The 21,242-nt window shown below is 42.5% G+C and overlaps 1 protein-coding gene across 2 annotated transcripts in view; it reads right to left on the bottom strand.

Moving 5' to 3' along the window:
• Positions 1-21,242, bottom strand: part of SPTBN1 (spectrin beta, non-erythrocytic 1) — a 103,437-nt gene that overhangs the window by 27,778 nt on the left and 54,417 nt on the right. For both annotated transcript variants that reach the window (XM_026074386.1, XM_026074387.1), the window contains exons 5-17: positions 20,747-20,827; positions 19,857-19,972; positions 18,709-18,821; positions 17,890-18,077; positions 16,747-16,864; positions 15,338-15,496; positions 14,443-14,745; positions 13,693-13,846; positions 12,128-12,998; positions 11,866-12,003; positions 10,462-11,218; positions 10,005-10,207; positions 3,137-3,227 (exon numbers count right to left, since the gene is read on the bottom strand). In XM_026074386.1, the coding sequence (XP_025930171.1) occupies positions 3,137-3,227; positions 10,005-10,207; positions 10,462-11,218; positions 11,866-12,003; positions 12,128-12,998; positions 13,693-13,846; positions 14,443-14,745; positions 15,338-15,496; positions 16,747-16,864; positions 17,890-18,077; positions 18,709-18,821; positions 19,857-19,972; positions 20,747-20,827 (3,292 nt within the window). The remainder of the gene's footprint in view (positions 1-3,136; positions 3,228-10,004; positions 10,208-10,461; positions 11,219-11,865; positions 12,004-12,127; positions 12,999-13,692; positions 13,847-14,442; positions 14,746-15,337; positions 15,497-16,746; positions 16,865-17,889; positions 18,078-18,708; positions 18,822-19,856; positions 19,973-20,746; positions 20,828-21,242) is intronic.

Here is a 21,242-nt window from a genome sequence, read left to right as displayed (position 1 = left end):
GAGACCTCTGAAAGGCATCAAAGTTTACAGCTATAGCAGGCTACTGTGCTACTTAACATTCAAAGGTTACATTAAGGATAACTACATAACCCTAAATTCGTGGTTGTGCTCCTGCCTTGCTGGACAGAAGACAGCTGCTGTACTCTGCAAACTGCAGTGCTTGTCCTTCACTGTTTGCTTTTACTCAGCCACAGCATTAAACCTTCTGAGCATTTAGAAGTGCTTCACAAGGAAAGGTAGTATCATCTCTATTAACGGATGGGGTGAAGTGAGACACAGGTGATAGGCGATACACAGGCAGTGGTAGCCAGGATAAAACCCACATTTCTGACTTTCAGAATCTTGTCATGCTCCTTCTGATATCACAGAAGTGCAACTAGAGCATCTGCAGGGTAACTATTAAAATTAGGGTTTTGAAATGAATAGCATCACTGGAAGCCAGTATCTTCAATGAAAGTGTAGATTTAAAAAACAGTAATAACAAAAAATAATAATTTTGCTGAAACAGTGCCTCGGAATGACGCTTGGGGTATTCATTTCTCCAGAAAACCACGAGTCAGTTGTTAATGCCTGCACAACTGGACATTAGGTTTCCTCCCATCTCCTGCACCTAAACTACATAATTTTATTTCTACTGTCAATTCCCAGGAGCCTACAACACTCTGCAAAGAAAAAAACAGTCATGAACTAATAAAAAAAAAAGAAGAAGAAGAAGAAGAGAAGAAGCTCTTGTAAATGTGGCAGAGCAACAAGGGAAGGTGCAAGAGCACTGCTGCTGCTCTTCCCCGACACTGTAAATACCCAACCTGATGTGGCCCATCTTGCTGTGTAAGGTTCACACACGGCTACGGTACATGACAAAACCTGCCGGCACAATGAACAGACAGAAAATTTCTGACATGCGGCGTCTAGCCAAACTCCAGCGTCCCTAGAGAAACGAGCCCAGACAGTGCTGGGACTTCTAAGCGCTTGCAGGGAACATCAGCTTTAATCTCTTCTAAGGCCAGCCGTGGAAGAGCGGGAAGTCACAGAAAACAAAAGGGCAAAATTTATCACATCTCCCCTTCTCAGGATTTATTTCATTCACTCAGCAAATTTATCTAATACCTTCATATTTATGAATGTGAGAGTCAGACAAAAAGCAACTCTCCGGTACTACCACGTGACAGCGTACCTGACTACTAACAACAAGAAAATCTGCGGCGTTTTCCGCCGCCCGTGACCCAGAGGGAAGCTTTATCTGCAGCCCTCCTTGCCGAGCTGTAGTCACGAGCGTGATCCTCCCACCTCCTCGGGTGCCACCGACCCCGCTCCCTGCCCAACTCGCGAGCCAAGGAGAGGACGGAGACGTGGGCAGGAGACTAGATTTAGCATAACGCTTCGGCATTGAGTGACGGACAATGAAAGTGGCTGAGAGAGCACCGCGCTGTACAAAATACCCCTCCTCTTCTCAGGTTGCAGGGGGGGAACCCTCCCAAACCCAGGAGCAGGAAAGCTGAAGGACCATCGCCAGGCAAAATAGAGGACTGGTTCAAATCCATTTTCTGACAGTTCCTAGCTTCGTGGCCAGAGCTAAGGAAACACTGAGGGGCGAGGGATTCCCTCGGCTCCTTCCACCTCCCCAGGACAGTGCTGGGAGGGGGCAACACTGAGCTCCAAAGAGCCGAGAGCCTGCGCCAGAGGGGACACGGCCCCTCTGGCCCAGCCTGGGGGGCACCGCATAATTACACTAATGCCCAATTAATGCTCAATGTCTCACTAGGTCTGTCTTCTAGGAAAGCAACGGCGTCCAGTCAACATCAAGACTAATGTCCTCTCAAAATGAACGGGGTAAATTTGTAACACACTGGTATCTTGATTTCTGTCTTTGAGGCTGTACAGTGGAGGCACCCATGCTTTAGTGAATGGAGAGAAACAATAGAGAGAAAATGCGTTCAGGAAGGCCAGACACTAGATCTTCTACGTTTTCCTTTCTTATTCAAAGATATAGGGGGAAAAAACAGATTCTAGGGAACACAACCTCATTCATGCAGAAGCTAAAAATCCTTGAGCCAGAGGGATCTTTGTATTAGAAATGGTACAGAGGAAGGAAGAAGCTGCTGCTAGTAACAGCAGAATTTTTGCTAATCTGTCATGTTTTTACTATTGAGGTAGTAGTATTTGAGCCAAGTTCATGGTCAGCTTACGCAATACAACTCCCCTGCAGGAAGTTGGACTGCATCTAGGCAACCAAGCAATAAACATCATTTGCCCAGTTTACGAGCGTCATTTTGTTTCTTCCTTGGATGAACTCTCAGCTGTGGGACAACTCCATTTCGACACACAGTGTCGACTCCCAGTGGAAGTCACAGTGCAGTGACTTCCAGTCTCCTGTAGCTGGCTGACATGTACAGCTAACGCACTGACTCTTAAAATTAAAACAGCTTTCACACAGTCATCTCTCTTTGAAGGCTTCAAATGTGGACAGCTAGTTTTTAATACACATCACAGACAAGGCTCTTTAATATCTGTCAGTACTGCATGAAATAACCTGGAAATTACTTGATCAGTTCCTCATGCTAAGAACAAAATTATTCCTAACTTTAAATGCTGCCTTTAGTATAAAGAGTCCATATAAGTCACTAAGAAATCTGGAAGGGATTTTTTTTTTAATGCTGTAATACTTAACAGTTTTAAACACATGCAAACTATTAGACATTAATCCTGCTTCTCTCATATTCCTAGCCTTCTGTTCTTCTGACCAGTGTTTTGCAGAAATCACTTGAAGAAGTTTCCTGTACCCAGCCACATACACACACACAGCCCCAGACAAAATTCTTAATGCAGGAGTTCAGTGCTAATCCCACCAGATTCCACATGATTAATTTATACCACAGCTGAAAATCTTCGCTGCTTAGGGCAATTTTCCCTGTCTTTAGCTTAGATGATGAAAGGAAAAAAATTAAGATCATGGTAGAAAACAGCAGAAAAGATTAACTTTCRTAGGTTTTTTTTTAAATTGTTTACTTCACAGTAGATACTACTGGATGACTTGACTGAAGAATATTGGGCATTCCAGCCCTCATCATGTATGGGGTAAGGATGCTCTGCTGCAGGATGCAGCTTTTAAAGATAAAAGTGAAAGGACATAATTTACCTCTTGACAATCCTGAAGAAACTTTTGAAGATCCCTGTTATCTTTCAGTCTCATCAGAAGTTCACTGGCAGCTTCACGATTCTTCCTATGTCTATTCAAAAAATAACAGACAAAAGAAAAATCCTTGAAATAGGCATTTCATGAGAAACCATGATTTGTTCATTTCTGTAGCCTCTCTGGGATACATGCAATGAATAAGTATGTGGTACATACTTTGCTGCCTTTCAAATGAAGGACATTTTTGAAGCTCAGATATGCCTGTGTTATTTAATATGCTTATTTAAGTTCAGCATGCATTTGTTTTTGTGACTAGTTAAATACACAGGACAAATTTTGAAGTCAGTGGGGTTTCACAGGGCTTATGCGCAGAACTTGGCCCACTTAGTTCAAGGCCACAGGGAAGTTCATACTGTTTTGCCAGAAACTGTAAGAAAACCATCTGCAAATTTGCAGCAATTAGATCACATGTTACACAGCCCTTGCAAGGCATGTAATTGCTGTAATGCTCTTTAATATGCTTTAACTGTGACTCAGCACCTCTTTCAAGTGAACGAAGCTGCAGTGGTTTATACGACCTTCCAAATGCTGCATTTAACAAACCACTCATGTGAAACACCTGTATATTTTTTCAAATAGAAGCTTTCTGCCCCTTGGAATATATTTCTCAGACAATTTAAGAGTAGGCTCATTATAGAGGAAAAAAGAGTTAATCAAGAAACTCTATTTTTACTTCATAATTGTTTGCCTTTTGAAAGATGAGTTGTGCTGGCAATCCCAAAGGTTTGGGTGAGTTCTTCAAATGGACATGGTACCCTGAAAGCTGATTCCCGAGGTACTTCTGAAAAAGCTTTTGACTGATGCTTCATTTGGAGTAGCTACCCAGCCCCTTGAAATTTTCATTATTTATGAGGCAATTTAGGTGGAGGAGACAGAACTAAGAAGATCATTTTTATTTATTGCTCATTGTGCGAGATTTGTTCATATTTCATGGCGCATGGTCTTAAAGTAAAATATTGCTGTACTTAGTAATAAACTAAGATAAATAAGGATAGAGGTTGGAAATTATTTTATAGGATGGTAATTTATAAGATGATCTCAGCACATACTAGTAATAGCTAAATAAATCCATGTTAGCGGAAACCTCCAGATGCTCATGATTGTCTCAAAGACTATAATTTACATGCTGACAAGAACTGGATTAAGATACCCATTTTTCTTGGTCTAAAAGAAGTCACCAGCAAGCTCTCTGGGATGAAATTACTGAGTTCAGAAATATAAATAATATGGAGGGCTAAGTTTTACATAAAAGCGAAAGTGCTGTAGGCAGAGGAATAGAAGAAAACCCTTTACAGGACCACAAATTGCTTCTCTTTGTCTCAGCAGCTTCCTCTGAATAACCAGGTAAGCAACATCTATATAGCTGTAGGTCAAGAAAACTGAGTTACAGAACAGACGGTTAGGAAGACTTATACGTAACCTTCAAAGCAGGAGTTTGGAGTACAAGCCCAGGTAATCCTGAAGTTTTGACAGTTGTTATCTGAGAGAACACAAAAGAGAGGACGCACATAAATTGTGCCTTAGGAAAAATCTCTGTAATGTAGCTCACATCATTGGTTTTGATTCCACTCTTTCTTGGCTAGTCTTTATATGCCTGGGCACATACAGCACATTACTCAGGTTGCCAAAACGAAGCAAGGAATTCTTTGGATGATTTTATCATGGTGATTTAATAGATTTGAGGCTAGATTACTTTATAGACTCTTACGTGTTTTGGAGAGGACACAAATAAGCTGTGAAATTAAAGGAGAATTTTCATGGCACTGATTTGAACAGAGTTCTTGAGTAGAGAAGTTCTTATGTTGAGAAAACTGGTGTTTAAAAAAAAACCACCTCACATAGCAAAAAAGTATCTCCTGAAGAATGCTGGAAACACTGACTTCAAGAATTTTGAAGGGAAAATGTGTGGAAATATCAAACAGATGATATATAAACATATACATATATATATATACACATATGGCAGCATAATAAATGTGATCTTTGCTGCTCAGAGCTATTTAACCCTAAAAGGTCCTTTGGTCGTCCCAGATGATCTGGAGTGAGACTGAAAGATGGGTATTCTGAATTTTTCTCTGGAGAGAAAATCAGACCAGGAAGACCCAGCTCTGCTCACAAGAGAAACTGTAAGAGTCCATCTCAGAGAAATAAATTCTACAAACAGTGACTGTGCCAGGGACAGCAGATAAGGGATGGTAAAAAACCCTCCAGTAGAGACGGTCATTGCACAGTGACATCTCTTCTGTTGAGCGCGCTTCCAGGTGCAGGCTGAGCCTGCTGGCTCCCTTCTGCACCATGGTCTATGCTATTTTTGATCAGAAGGCTCAAAGGCCAGAGAGGCAAAGAAGAACAACGACAAACTCTAACAGGGTTTAAACTGTGTACTTGGCTTGAAAAATGTGGTAGTTGTAATTTCAGGATGGAGACTGCTGGAAGAGGCAGGAATTCCTGTATTTGCATCATAGAAATGACATTATTTTTGACTGAAACAAAGGGACTTCAAGAAGGGGACTCCAGTCCAGGACTGGCTATACCTAAATGTTATTAATTCCTAGTTAATGTTTCCCTAACCTGTTCTTTAAAAGCTCCGATGATAAAGATTTTAGATTTTTCTTATTCCAGTGCATAGCTATCCTTACTATTACAAAGTTTTTCCTACCCTCTACTACCAGTGTGTCATAAGGGCTTTAGATAAGATAAACAGGCAGGCAGACTGAAGAACAGAACCCTTCATAATATACATTTTTATTCAGATGCTAGAAGAGGCTGTCTGGCCACCTTGCTGGCCGGGTGTGTGGGTGGCCCAGCTGAGGCAGACCTGCATGGCGGGCGATGGACAGGTCGGGTATGTTACGGAGCGTGAACACCCAGGAGTCACCAGAAGGTGGAGAAAAGCACAAAGCTTGACACCTGGGGAAAGCCTTCGCCAGGCCTGGACAGGAGAAGACTAAATGAGTGTAGCAGTGTCTAGGGCTGCATTAAAAAGGGGCTTCCCTGTGCATATACTGAAGAGGCAACCTCTGATTCAAAAGTCCAGGGTAAGCCAGACCTACATGGTAAGACAGGGGACAGGGAAAGTGCCATAATCAGTTAAAAGTGGGGGCATCTTCCTTCCATGGTGACTTTATAAGAATCTAAAATAGGAAGATGAGATCTGTTCAGCACTAGCATGGGTCTGACTCAGATTAACCCAAGAACAGAGCACCACAATTTGCCACAACGTTCCCAGGCTGTCTCTCCGGAGGCCCCTGAGAATGCTAACAATGCTGCAAACCGACAAAATTACTTGTGGTTTAACTGTAAACCTGTGAGTTTCAAAGCCTGTGCAGGAATAATAAATCTTACACATAGCATGCATGGAACTGCCTGCTAAGAATACTGCGTTATGTGCAATGCAGTTTTAACTTCCTTAGTTGTTAGAGCAAACAACAGGCATTCTCCTTTCTGACTTGGCAAGAACAAAAATTACCTCTGTTCTTTGTTGAGTAGAAAGTTGTACAAATACAAAAGCTGATGAAAAGCAGAGCCAGATCATAATCTGAGTCAGCTCCACCACTGTCTTAAAACTAGAAGTCATTTTCAGAAGCAGAGAGGCCATGATCTAGGCACCCAGACTCGGGGAGTCCCCTTACACTCCTCCAAAAGAAAATGGAGGGGAAAACGATACTGCTGCAGCCAGCAGAAAAAGCAGCACAAGTCACCAAGGCAGGGACAGCTGCACTGGGGACACCAGACAGGGCTCTTGCTCTCAGCATCTCCCTGGACTCAGAAAGACCCTTCTCGCCCTTAGAGACCCCAGCAGGGCCCCTTGGCCATAGGGAAAGCTGCAGGTGGGATCATCTATAGTAAATCTCCTGGGAGACCTCTAGGAGCAGCAGCTGCTGTAGACAAAGCAAGGGCCCACAGGGGCTCAGAGATCCCACCACAGTTTAACTGGACTTTGTCCGCCATGGGGGTGCTGATGGCTTGCTCCAATCCCCCTTCTTTCCTCACGATAGCTTTATTTGAACCCTTTCCCCATGTCCTTAACTCATACTTCTATTTAGTCTTCCCTGAGAACTGCACTAAAAGGCTGTGCTAAAGTGGTGTCTCCTATCACACAGCTCCCCTCTGCTTCTGCGCTCTCCTCTCCTTCCTTAGCCTGATGCCTGCCTTGCCTATTTAGACAGTAACCATTTTAGGGCAGGGGCTGTCTGCTGCTCTGTTCAGTACCAATGGATAACGGGTCCTCCTCCGGGTTAGCCTGTAAGCCCTACTGTAAAAAAACACCATTAACAATACTAAAAGACAAACAATACAAAGAGCTCCATATGGGAAGTATGGAGCCATGGCGCATATTTGAACTTGTTTGTTTAGGTCCTTTGTCATACATCAGGTGGAGCCCTTGGTTGGGAGAGCAACTTTTTGTAAAAGGAGAGAGGCTTCCTTTGGTGCCACTCCCACTACATCCAGCCCTATGGCTTTGTTCCTGCCTCTTATCAGCCTTCCAGACTCAGAAAGCAATCACACGGATTTCCTGAATAGCAGCGCACTGGATGATTTTTGCAGTGCTCCACAAAAATAGCTTTGGAATTGAGGAAATGCATTGAAAAACATGGGATAAAAAATAAAGCCTCTAGGGCTTGTCTGGCATTAAGAGCAGGAACTGCAGCACATGTCCTACACCCAGGACAGCCCAGGCGGCTGGCTGGGGTGCCACGGGGCAGCAGGGAAACTGAGGAGGAGCTGCACCAGGGGAAACAACCATCTGAGCCCCACAGCTGTGGGCAGCAGGAGCCCTCTGCAAAGCGTGCAGAATAGAAGGCCTACGCTATCTCCCACTCCAGCTGCTCCCTGTGACAAAAAGAGGCTGCAAGTACAAGCTGGACATATGCTACTATGGCCTTGGATCCTATCTTTTAATATTCCAAAGGATGCAGAAAGAAGATAACTGACCAGAAGGCCAGGATCAAATCCCCCTGCTTTAGTAAGTGGATGGGAGAACTTAAAGCAGAGGACATAGAAAGTCAGAGAGGGTAAAGAAGGAAAATTCCCATATTAGCTTTCACCTTGGKTGAGCAGAGAGAGAGCTAAATGGTTCTTTGTGTTGACTGGTAATACCTTTAGAGCTGGCTCTGTGAGCACTGTCAAAAAAATACCATGCTACATTTCTGATCTTCAGATAAACCTGACATCCTTCAGGTTAGAAAATGCTCCCACAGGCAGGTCACGTGAGGGCAAAACTTGTTGCAATAGAGAAGGCAGCACTTCCAAACACTTCTTACTTCTTCCATCCTCTCACTGGAAGCTCTTTGAGTGAGAGACATCTTTTCAGGATAGGTAGCCCACAGCTGAAGGGTATTAACATTTGGGACAACTGAAAAGTCTGCAGTGCATAGGATTTTTGGCGTTGATACGTAATGTGCTATGCCATCAGTTCACCCTCTGTATCTCCCCCAATATATACGTTGCTTTAATCCAATGGAAGCTAAGAATGAACGTGCTGACTGGATGCGCTCACCATTGTTCAAAAGGCAAATGTCAATGCTTCTTTCTATTATGGATAAAGTCTTCCAGGAAAGGAAATAGTGACCTTCATGCAATGGGACTTCAGGTTCTAGGCTGTTGGGGCTGGGAACCCAATGAAGTCAACAAACTCAGATCCTAGACTGTTTTCATATAATCTTCTCTTCCCGGCCCTTGCRGATTCTCTTTGGGAGCTCAAGAGAGTCAAGCTGATCAGACAGATAATGGAAATGTGAGATATCCTTGGGTTCAGGTTGTCAGGGGGCTCAGAGGCCCTCAGTAAGCTCTCGGAATAGGAATATCCTCCTTTCTCTAAGCCACAAGCCACAGCTAAAGCAGGTGAATGCACAGTATGCAATGTTTGCCAAAACAAGAAAGGCACAAAATTCCCTGCATTACTTCTGTTCAGTTTCTCCTTGGAGATAAAGGCATCTGGCTAACTCTGAGCTTATCACCGGCTCTGAGAGGATACCCACACAGGCTGCAAATCTAATAGAAGGGTCTTAAGTAACATCTGACCTAAAGGTTGTGTATGAGCTTACTACTGTGTTCTGATATTCATGACTGGGAAGCGCCTTGAAAGACTCCATTATTATTCAAACCAAGAGCAGAAAGACCTATGCCTCATAGCCATCAAAACTGAACATTTGGTTTTCAAAGAAACAGAAACTCTTAAAAGTCTATGGCAGCCATGCCGCAGCTAGAGAGACAAAGGGAAAGCCTTGTTCTAGGATGAAAGACATATTTGTACCAATGTTTTCTAATCTGATTTCAGAAGAAGGGCCAGACAATTTGGAAAATGTGATCAAAGCCAAGAGGGTGGCATAGATATAATGCCAATTAGACTCTTGAAGAGCCACATTCCTTCCCCAGAGGAAGGATGGGAATACATTACTATAATTAAATTAGCTAGATGATAGCAGAGGAAATTTTAAGACTTGTGGAACCAGGTAAAGCTACTGCTACAGCTCCCACCATTAATAATAAAAGGCTACTAATATTTCAAGAATTAAATTAATTATTAAATTAATTAATTATTAGCAAGACTCAGGTAGCCAAATTCTGGGTGGTGAGCTCATTACTTAGCCTCTAGAAAATGAGAGAGGTAACGTTTAATTAAAATTAGTCCAGCACATTTTTCAAACATTATAGTTCCTAATTTATCCACAGGACAAAGAAAACATTCTACAATAAACATTTTCTAACATGTTACTTTGCCTTGGGATTCTGGCAAAAGCTCATCCCACACAGAAGTAAACAGAAGTAAAATATGAACAGTCAGATTCTGCCATCACTCTGACCTTACCTGTCATCAATAGAGTCCACTTTCTCTTGGATTTTATCAGAGTTAATATTCCCATCACTAACCAGCCTCCTGCCAGTCTCTACAACTGCATTGATCTTTTCCTCATTGGCGTCCATTGTGGTCATGAAATCCTCCTGTTTTTTAATAGCAGCTTCTGCTCCTTCCAAGGTAGTGGGCATTTCCGTGTGCGCCAAAACATATTCCTGTGGTTAAGACATAAATCAGAGAGATAAAAGTATTACACTCAGGCAGTGTTGTCTGCTCTAACAAGAGATTTACCACATATGAAATGAAGTGTCTCCTTAAAACAGATAACAGCACAATACAAAAAGCAACTTATAATTTAAAAAAAAATAATTTATCTGTTTTCAGCTCTCCTGCCAAACAATCTTGTTTGTTAGTTGCTTGCAGTATATGGTATCAACCCATGGAACCAAAGTAAACCTAGACCACTTACCTGGTTATTAAGAAATGCTTCTGCTTGCTTGGTGTCTCTGAGAAATAGCTGGTATGCGTGAGACTGGGAGAGGAGATTTTGCCTGTTTTCCCACATTTTGTGAAGCTCATTCCATCCAGTGTCCAAAGCTTGCAGGCGCTGGCGTAAGAACATGTATTGAGCATCGGTTTGCCCTTGAGTCACCATCTCACCCATGTCCCTCATTTTCTGATAATCTTCCTCGTAATTGTTGATTTCATTCTTAATATTCTCATGTTGAGTGAGCAGCTTCTCAGCCTCTGTCAGTGTGTTTGGCATATCTTCGGAGGCAATTGCAGTCTGTGTTCTGGATAGCCAAGACTGGAAGTCATCCAGATCTCTCAAGAACTGCTGCAGTTTGCTTGCCTCTCCGAGAGACTCTTCACGGTTCTTCAGGGTGGTCTTCATTTCTTCCCATACATCGTTGATTTCTGCGAGTCGTGAAAGGATAGCCTGAGCCTGGTCAGGATGCTCCGATTCCAACTTTTCTGCCTCTTTTTGCAGGTCACTTAGCTTAGCCTCAATGGCTACCAAGTCACGTTCCATGCCCGTCAGCTTCCTCTGCAGGGCCATCACTCCAGCTAGATCATTACCCAGATCTTGTGTGGATTCGATCACTTTGGTTTTTTCCCTGATCCAGGATTTGGTTTCATTGCATTCAAGATGGTAATTCTGGATACTTAGGGCAGAGATCAGAGCATCCTTCTTCCTGTCAACAAGTTCTCTGAACTGGCTCCATCTAAAATTTGTGAAGAGAGAAAGCAGAGAAATTGTGACTTGTATGCAATAAGGGCAGAGGGTATGGCAACAGTTCTGAGTAAGCTGTTGCTCACATTAGCTTGTTAAGGCATGAAATAACCCAGCTATTTGGGATTTTTTTCAATCCTTCCCATATCATCATCATCCATAGCAAAACAGCTATTACCCAAGCTACGGCATATATTAGAATATGTCAATTACCAGCAAGACAGGGTCCTTGCAAATATAATTTTTCCTCAAGTGAAAAATTGCCAGTCACATCTAAATGCATTCACTTGAGTTCATTTTGAAGCCAAAAAATGAATGAGTTCACATGAAGTGTTGTACCAGTTTTCTTTTTATCACAATAGTCAATATAGTAAATTTCCAGCTCTTGAAGAACTGAAATTGATACACCAAGGACCTGACTGAAGTCAAGGGCAAAACTCTGGATTTTAATCAAACATTTGAGACACACAGCTTTTTTCCCTCCAGTTAGGGAAAGGCTTACAGTTAAAGGCTTACCTTAAAGATATTTGAGATAACAATATCAGAATATTAAAAAAGACACACACAAGAAACAAAAATGGCCCTGCTCTACCTATTTCACTGTGTCATGTTTTTCATGAGCATGAGGCATTCGCTTACCTTGTGTTGAGTTTATCTTGCTGTGCTTTGATCTCCTTCTCACTTGGATGGCCACTGTGCATTAGCTGTCTAGCAATTTGGTTCACTACTGCAACACGTGATGCCTGATTGTTCATTTCTGGTTCTAGGCTTTCAAATCTGGAAAAAATAAAAGATCACAAAAGCGTTGAAGAATCTAAGTAATAGGAAAGTTGAAAAAGGCAGCTTGTATAAAAAACTTCCCCTCAGTATTCCCAAAACTTCCTGGTAAAGCCATTCTCACCTGTGCTGGATCACTTCCAGGTCCTCCAGCTTCTCTGGAATCTGCATATTGTTCAGCCACTTCTCCTTTTCATCAATCCAAAGCTCACAAGCATCTGCCTCACTGAACATCTTATAAAGAGCAAGGGTATCCTGCAAGGCCTGCTTACGCAGCCGGGTCAGTTCAGCAACCTCTTTGTATCTTTCCTCTATTCCGGACAATCTGCCTTGCACTTCAGGAGATCCAGCGTGTTCCTGCGGTAGAGCCTTTGCTTGTTCATGAAGTGAGTCAATGGTTGGCCTGTAACTTGCAATCTCTTCAGCCACGTCTTTGTGTTTCTTGACCAAGGACTGAGTGGAATATTCATCGTGGCCAACATCATTGCTGGAGACAATTTTGAGGATGTCCAACATCCACGCATCAATGTCATCAGCGTCAGCCTGGAACTGGTGAAGAAGAGAGGCTTCCTCCAGACGCTTCTTCCTAATGGCAGACAACTGTTCCAAGTTAGCCCACTGCTCCCGGATATCTTTAATTCTCTCTCTGATTTTCTCTGACCCAAAATGCTCCTCCACAATCATGTCTTCACCTTCTTTTATTGCCTGCTGAAAGTGGCCACTACGACCACTCATTTCGTCTTCAAACGCCTTATGTTTACTCAAGAGACGGACGACACTGGTTAGGTCCTTCCCATAGTCATCGGATGACAGGATCTGTTCCTTCTCCCTGATCCAACCCTCCTCTTCAGCCATTTCCCAGAAGAACTTCCAGAGGCGCCGAGACTCCTCCAAGCGGGCCCGGCGTTCGGCTGCGAGCTGGCACAGCTCTTGGTAACAGAACTCCATGTGAGCGACACGGTCCCTGATAACCTGCGGGTCACACGGTTTGTAACCTGTTCAGATAGAGAAGGTGCATTACAACTTGGACTGGTTTATTTTCATTCTCTACAGCTGGGGCATGCATAAAGTTCTTAATTCTTGTTTGTTCCATCTGCAAAGTTTACGCAAGAGAATTCACAGTTAGTCTTCTGAAACACTGAGTGTGAACTATTCAAGCTCCAACACACAATAACAGAGATAAGAAAATGCTGGATTTTAAATAAAAGCAAACAAAAAAACACTCTGTAAGATACTCATGACTATCTTCAGTGAAACAAAATTCACTACTCCAGAATTATATCAGCCTTAATACACAACAACACAAAATGAGCACCATTTACTCTAGTTAATGACACTGACTTGGTGGAATTGCTTTTGATTTGCATAAATGGGAACAATATCAGACTGGGTCCAATAATTTGAATTGTTTGTATTAGAAACACAGAAGGAGAAATTAACAGTGATTGCTACAGTTGCTGCTGGTTATGAGTGTGACATCCCACGCAAAACACAATGCCATCATGAACTCTTTGAGCAGGTACCCAGACAAATTAATCATTGACACAATGAGTCAAGAAGGAACAAATCAAGCTCAATTCTCTTACTATGGTGCTGAATTTAATCTAATCTGCCATGCAGAACTCATGACACTTATAGATAGTCTCATACAAAATTAAGACTAAGGGGGGCATGCTGGTTACTAGTTACCTTCTCCATCTGTGGCAAACTTCTGAGCAGATGCATTGACCCCTCTCACTCTCTCAGCCTGAATAGCAATGTCAGCTTCCACAAGAGCATGTTTCTGCAACAGGTCTTCAACTCCTAACAAATGTTTGCCATAGTCTTGAGACAGCAGAAGCACCTGATCAAAATGAAAAAGGCAAATAAAATGGGCTGAAGGCCATCAGCTATTTGGTTTTTAATGACGCCTTCATGCATTATTCTGTTCTCTTTGGTTCCACTGATTTAAGTCTGGAGAAACACCAAGTGTGTAAGCAGAACTATTTCAAATGTATATAGACATGGCTGACATGAATTTGGCCAATATTCTTCAAATCACTGGCAACCATGAAAAACTTGACCATGCTGTTCAATGCAGCTCTAAGTCTTGGATGATGAAAAGCTACATTAGCTCAGCAGGAGGAAAGAAAAGCACTCAGTTCAGGTACTGTGAGCTGCTGTTCAGCTACACATACCTTACTTTCCTCAGACAGCTCCCAAATTCTGCTGGCTGATAGGTAAAAACAAAGTCATGGTCCTTTCCCTTCCCAGATCCCAGGAAAATAGGCAGGAAGAAATTTCATGCTTTTTAAAGCAAAGAAGGGACTTGATCTCCTTGTAAGCTGCATCAATAATGAAGAGGAATTTTATAATAAAAATTAAATACAATTTTATAAGAAAGGACTTCTAAACCTCTCCAAAACATTGGATCTATGTTCTCAAATAGGTAACACTTACCTTCATCTCATCCATCCAGTCCATAATGTACAGCATTTCCTGGAAAATCTTTTGCAGACCAAGATTCATCTCTAGTCGTTGTCTCCGTGCCCTGAGCAGCTCCAGGAGGTACTCCCACAGGCGTATAACGTTGTCCTTTCTTGCAGTGATGCGTTTGATATCATGGTAATTTTCAGTCTCAAGCTCCTTTGCAACTGCAACCACGGCTTGGACTCGTTCTTCATATGCTGCAATGTCTGTTTCAATGGCCTCATGCTTCTTTGTTGCAGCCTCTACTGCTGGAAGGTCAAAGCCAAAGTTATCCTGTAAAGACAGAGGCACGTCTTCAGTAATGGCTGCTCAGCCGAAAAGCCTCACTGCTCAAACTCTAACATGATTTCTGATTGTACAAAATACATTTGTTAACAAATCCAGGATCCCCAACTGCTCTGAAAACTCTTCCTCTAATAAAACCAGCAGACATGTTTCGGAGAGATCTACTGGCTTTGGGGAAAGAATTGTGATGGCCATCAGGTCTACGTTGGGGTTTTGGGTCTTTTTAAAGTCATCTTAAATCCTCTCTAATATTAAAAAATAAAATTCATTCCTGGGCTGTTCCGCTGAATTGACCAAACTATTCAGGTCAAGAAAACCTTGACTGCGGGTAGCTATTTCTTTATCAACCTCTCCTGAGTATAGACTGGTAGATTCAAAGAATGGGTATCCTAAATGCTTTAAAGAGAGGATATACAGGATATACATATATACACTAAAATATATATTTACATGCACATATAATAAATATATTCAGTAAAATACTTGGCATAATAGAGGAAACGTTCTCTTTGCACGAACTGTATGCTATGATTACTCATGGGAATCATTTTAGTCACACAGACGATTCTGAAAGCAGCACCTGAGAAACTAGACGTTGATTTTCACTCAGCCAGGTTTCTCTCATAGCTGCCTTGCGATCAAATCTGCGTGCAAGTTGTTCCAGTTTCTCTTGTCTGATGAGCTCATTTCGCAGTGCCAGTTCTCTTTCATGTTCAGCTTTTTCCAGTCTTTCCCAGGCCTGAAGATGGTGGAAAAAATGCATCTTCTAAACACACATTCTTATAGGATAATGATAAACAACACATCTACTTAACATGAAATCAGCACCGAATTCACTACAACCAAGCTTCACAGAACTGGCTTATTTATTTATAAGCCAAAAAAAATCTGGTTTATATTGTTTGACCTTAAACCTTGTCTGCTAACATACAGGCATGATTTTAAAATGTATTCTCAATTCATTCGTTTTCTGAGTAAGGGGTATAAAACTTGTGTGTCTCAGATGCATTTTCTTGAGTACATTTCTTGTTTGTCTCAGTAAGCTTGAGCAAACTACCTGGCTTGAACGTGTAGGAGAGCATTTGTTTCAAAATCTTCTGAGCGCTGTTTCCAAAGAAGGGATTGTACCTTTCTCTTTTAGATAATGAGAAATAGAGATTCATGCCCTCTCACCTCTGAAATCAACTTGTGATTGCTGTTCTTTATTACATCCACTTTAGAAAGAAAAACAAGCACAGAGCTCTGTTACTTTTGCTGCATGTGAGACCTTTTTTCCAGGAAAAAAGTCAGTCACATGCATGTCATTAACACTGTAAAAATAACAAGTCTTAGAAGCATGTTGAAAGCAAGCTAATCACCTTTCAGATCTTCTTACAAACAACAAAAATAGACACAATTAAACAACAAACTACCTAGATCCTTCTAAATCCTAACAGATGTGAAAATGCCTGAAACCCAAGTATTTTTGGCATGCACAGGGGCTTAACGCAAACAGGGGAGCTGTACAGTTTACTGCTCTCTCGGATGCAGACCGAGGTCACAGACACCCACAGCAGCTGCTCTGGGAATGCCAAGCATGATCAAACACAAACGAGGAAAGCTCACAGTTTAAAGCTGTTTGTTATCCTTGAGAGAGCTTGTCAGACCTGCTGCTGCTCTGCCAGCTGCACCAGTGTAAAAAACTAGCTGTATCAGCCCCGGGTGGGAACTCACAAGATCAGCCATGGCGCTTCCTCCAGTCTCCTGCGCCGCGGCAGGAGGTGCAGCAGAGGTTACAGACGCTGAAGCCACCCGGGGACGACGGTTCAGATTAGTGACTCCGAGCTATGGGAAAAGATCATTCCTCCCCTCCCGGTCCCTTATGGTCCCCAAATCTCCAGCCCTCAAAGGCTGGAGCAGGCAGATGCATTTCTTCCCAGGATGCTGGGACTGAGGCTGAAACTAAAACAGAAAATTCAGAGTCCCACAGGACGAGCTGGCTCGGTTTACCTTGTTAATGTCTGAGATGAGTTTGCCCTCCCTTGGCATGTATACTTTCTGATTATTGGCTCTCATTTTGCTTTGGATGGTAAAAAGCAGCACTTCCAAGTTTCCTTTTTCTGTAAATCTAAACAAATTTTCCAAAAAGAACAGGGTTACAATAAAGCTTTCATTGCTTCTAAGGTGTTATAAAGCACTTCCTAAAAATACTGACATTATGAATGGAGCATTCAGATAAACACCTTCATCTTGTGTGAAAGCTGGAAGCAATGGAAATAGCCCACACATTCCCTGGAACCAGTTGGGTCAAACAGCAAAACAACCTGCATAGAAGTCAGTTATCTGTGTGTTCAGATTTAAATCCCTTTGGGGGACAGAAGACAGCATTTTTTTACTCTATTTACTCTGTGTGCATTGTCCTAGTTTACTCTATCATCTCAAGAAATGGAAGTTTTATTTAAAGCCTACTGCAGTCAATAAATTCTTCCCACTGTTTTCCCTGAATAATACGCCTGGGAAATACACAAAATTTCATAGGCACTAGGGAATAGACTGCAATTTAAAAAGATGTCTGGGTAGTCTGTAATATTTTGGATTGTGATTATTATTCATTAAAACTTATATGAGACAAAAATAATAAACAGAGCTGAAATCATAATGCTAAAAAAAACTTTTCAGAAATAAGTTGAATGGTTTTGGATACATCACTTTTAGCAAGCATAGTTCTTTTTTTACCAARCCAGATAAACTTCCTCTTGATTTTGAATAAACAGTAGATTTTTTTATTATTATTATTGGTATCATATGCTGCTAGCAAGCATGACTGGTGATATTACTATACTAAGATGGTATGCTATTACCACTCATATTACATGGCAGGCATCTCAGTGAAGTGACAGCTTCCAGGACTCTGAGATCCTGCAAGCAACACAGTTATTACTGTTATTATGTGCATTATGTGAATGGCATAAAGCAAATAGTTTCTGAGAAATAACAATCAGTGCCAATTAGAAATACAATATCTGGGTTTGTTTAGAAAAATAAAGATTAAAGCCAAGATTAAAACTATTTGGATGTGTTTGTTTAGAAAAATATCAATGATCGACTAAACAAAACAAGAGCACTATTTTTTTAAGCTAAGATTAAAATTACTTGGGTGGTTTCTCCACTGTGCGGTACGTGTTGAATGCCTGTAGCTGCTGTTGCACACCAACTAGTGAGTTGGCAAATTTGCGATTGTTGAGGATGATAATGGTTTGCTCAATCCACTCAAGAAGGTCGGAAGCCAGTGATTCGTATTTTTCAATCATTTTCTCTGTTTCAATGGCATTGTCGAGCACCTGCAACAAGCAGCACAAAACAACTTGAATAACAAGGGCAGCACTCTTCAGGAGTCATTTTATCCAACAAGCTACATGAAAGAAACTGTATTGGGAGACTCGGCTTACGAATCAGACCACTCACTGCCAAGGGCCCCAGCAGCTGGGATCCCCGAGCTTTGAGGACCTTGCGTTTTTCAGAAGTGAATTCCCATGATCCCAAGGCAATGGAGGGGCAGAGCTGAGGCTTAAAAAAGGATTCATGTTCAGTCTGCCAGCTGTAAGGATGGTGGCAGCCTTGCCAAAAGGCAGCGAAGAGTGCACATTTCTAAATGAGAGACTCCTCTGGGCTCCAGAAGACAGACAGAGGACCCAGAGGGTGAAGAGCAATTAATGGGAAAGGAAAAGCAGCAGTGATGCAAAATTAACAGGCAAAAATAAAACACTGGCCAAATGTTTTCTAATAAGAGACAGCTGGAAATTAAACACTCTTAACAGTCATAYGGGACTATTTAACGTTCAAAACATGTTCAAAAACAAAACTAAAAACTACCATACAGTGGACTCTTAAAAGACCAACACTTAACAATAAAAAGAAATAACAGAATGATTTAAGCTGCTTTATAACAATATATAATTTGAACTTGCAAACCTTTCCGATACGTTTTCCTTCGACAGCTAAAGCTTTCATCTTAGAAAAGTAGTGGTAATATGTCACCACGTAGGTGATGATTGACTTTTCATCAGGATGATCAACACTGATATCTGAAAACCAAACAAGAGTTGTCTTAGCGCACTGCGGGTGTGTGGGTTAAAACAACAGAGCTAATAATCCAATAAGGGCGGGTTCAAGAGTCAGAGAGATGGGTTCAGTGGCAGTTCAGCTCCTAAGATTTAGGTTCTAATCAGAAGCGAGTCCAGCGGCTTTGGACTGGTTCTGGATTACGTGGCACTGTACAGCACTGAAGTCCATCACYGAGAAGTGCTCCTTCACCTGCTCGCCTTAGCGTGGACTGCTGTTAAAGCCCGCGCTGGTGGGCTGCGGGCCTGGGGGACTCCTGAGTCAGGTGCCAGACTTTGCCACAGCCTGCTGAGTAACTTATTTAGCGCCTCTATGTCTGCATGAGCCGACAGACGATGTTAATTAGGAACGCTGAGGCTGTATCAGCATTCAGAGAGAGGAATTCGAAACTAATTGTATGTCTGTCCAGGCAAATCTTTTGAGATACACAGATGGAAAACAAATGCTTTCCTCTCCTGCAGCAATTCTCAGGCACTGGAAAATCGGCAAGAAGAAACGTGCCCAAGCGCGTGACCTTTACGTGCCCCGCGACAAGGAAGCTCTTGTCCCGGTGCTGCAAGCCCTCCTATGAGCACGCACACCCACCAGAAAGCACAGCCCATATCTTACTGACAGCCTGTGAGTGAGGCTGCTAACAATTTGGTGACATCCACATTATTCATCTTTTGGCTTACAGACACCGTTTCTCAGTGCAGGCCAAAAGGATGTCTATAACTGGAACGGTTTTCTGTATATATGGCCAGCCCAGCGATCTTGTCAGGTGGGGGAATATAAACTCAGGATTAAGAGCTCCTGTGCTCCCGCTGCGCAGTCCTCTGCAGGAGACATCTTGCCTTTTCTCCTGCCCGCGCTGGCTGTGCCTCTTGGCAAGTCACAGCAGCCAGCTGCTCTTTCTTCTGCACAAAAAGCTGTCACCAAACAGCACCCTGGGATAAGGAGGGGTAGGAGAGAAGAACCCACAAAGAGCCGTAAAGTGCTGAAATGGCAGGAAATCTTACCCTCAGGGTCCAGGAGCTTAGTAAGACCAAGGTGTTGCTCTGCAAGGTTAAAAGCATTCTGCAGATTGTAGTGTGCATTCGATTTCTTCAGCTTGTCAAAATCAATCAGATCAGGCCTAGACAGGACGGAAAATTCTTTAGATTTCCCAAAGCACAGTGCAGCCACCCTCAAATGAACAAATGAAATAAAATCCGCAGTCTTCAGAAAACCTGGCCCCTCACACTGCTGAGGTTTCTCTTCCCCAGTAGCCCTCTCTATTTGAACAGGAGTATTAAAGGAGTGAAGTAATGCCTAGCATATGCCAGCACAGCAGAACCCAGTCTGTGACAAAAAGTGAGGAGAGTTTACCAGGGAAAAAGGTGACCTGGGAAAGAAATTAACAGCCACAGCTGGGCTCAGGTAGTCTCTCCTCGTGCTGGTGTAAGCATGCAAGCTGTCCCACTAACTTCACCTGCAGACCTTGCCAATGAGTGGCTTCCCCAGCCACGTCAAAGCCTTGCACTGCATCCTGCCATCCCTCTCAGAGTGATTTCTTTCCCTCCAGCCCTGTATTCCAGGCTGCTCGGCCGGACCATAGGTTACTCAGTAAGGTATAAAACCCTTTTTCCAGCTTGGTCAGTCACAAAGCAAGACAATCTCACATGTATAATTCATTCTCTTGAGGCTAAATGCAAAACCTGTTTTGACTTGCAATGTGAGAAGCTGTTGCCCAGATGAGCTCACAGTGACCACAAGYGTGAAAGGCAAGATGCTGTAAAACTCTCCCCAATTCTTCAGCTTCTTCCCTGCCACAGATTTTGCAATCAAGCTGCAAGGTAACTGCAGAACACAGTGTGCAGTGCAGCAGTTTAAGCTTTCAAAATCCCTAAAGACATTTACTCACACATACCTGTGCTTATGTATTAGTGCATTGAAAGCCATCCCGTCCCTCCAGCTTGTCGTAAAGTTGTGAATGTTGACATTGGGATAACTGACACAACACAAAACAGAAACAGCACAATCAATATATCATCCCTGCTGCAGCTCTGCAACCCTGTCACTAAAAGCAGGAGCGCTAAATTTATTGTAAACATAAGGGTGGGACAGTGCCATCCCACAATGGACTATCTATCACCCTGACTGTTTCCTAATCAGACTGACAGTAGAGGTAAGCACTTCTCATTTATTCTTGTAAATGTTATGCCCCTCAAAGAAATCACTTGAAGCTACTATTTTATAACTTACTGCCCAATCTGCAGCCTATGGACTTCCAAATCCCTGCAAGCCTAAAGCCCGTTCCTGACTCAGCTGCTGGCACAGAACTGAAGAGGTTTTCAAAATGTCAAGTTTAGGAGAAGAGCAGGAACAGCTGGATGAAAAGGGATGAGTCAAACCTTTTCTGATGG

This window comes from Apteryx rowi, unplaced genomic scaffold (assembly GCF_003343035.1).
Source record: "Apteryx rowi isolate R43461 unplaced genomic scaffold, aptRow1 scaffold_387, whole genome shotgun sequence".
In the NCBI taxonomy this organism is placed as follows: Eukaryota; Metazoa; Chordata; class Aves; order Apterygiformes; family Apterygidae; genus Apteryx; species Apteryx rowi.
Note: the sequence above shows the minus strand (reverse complement) of the source record. Positions and strands in the feature narration are given on the sequence as shown.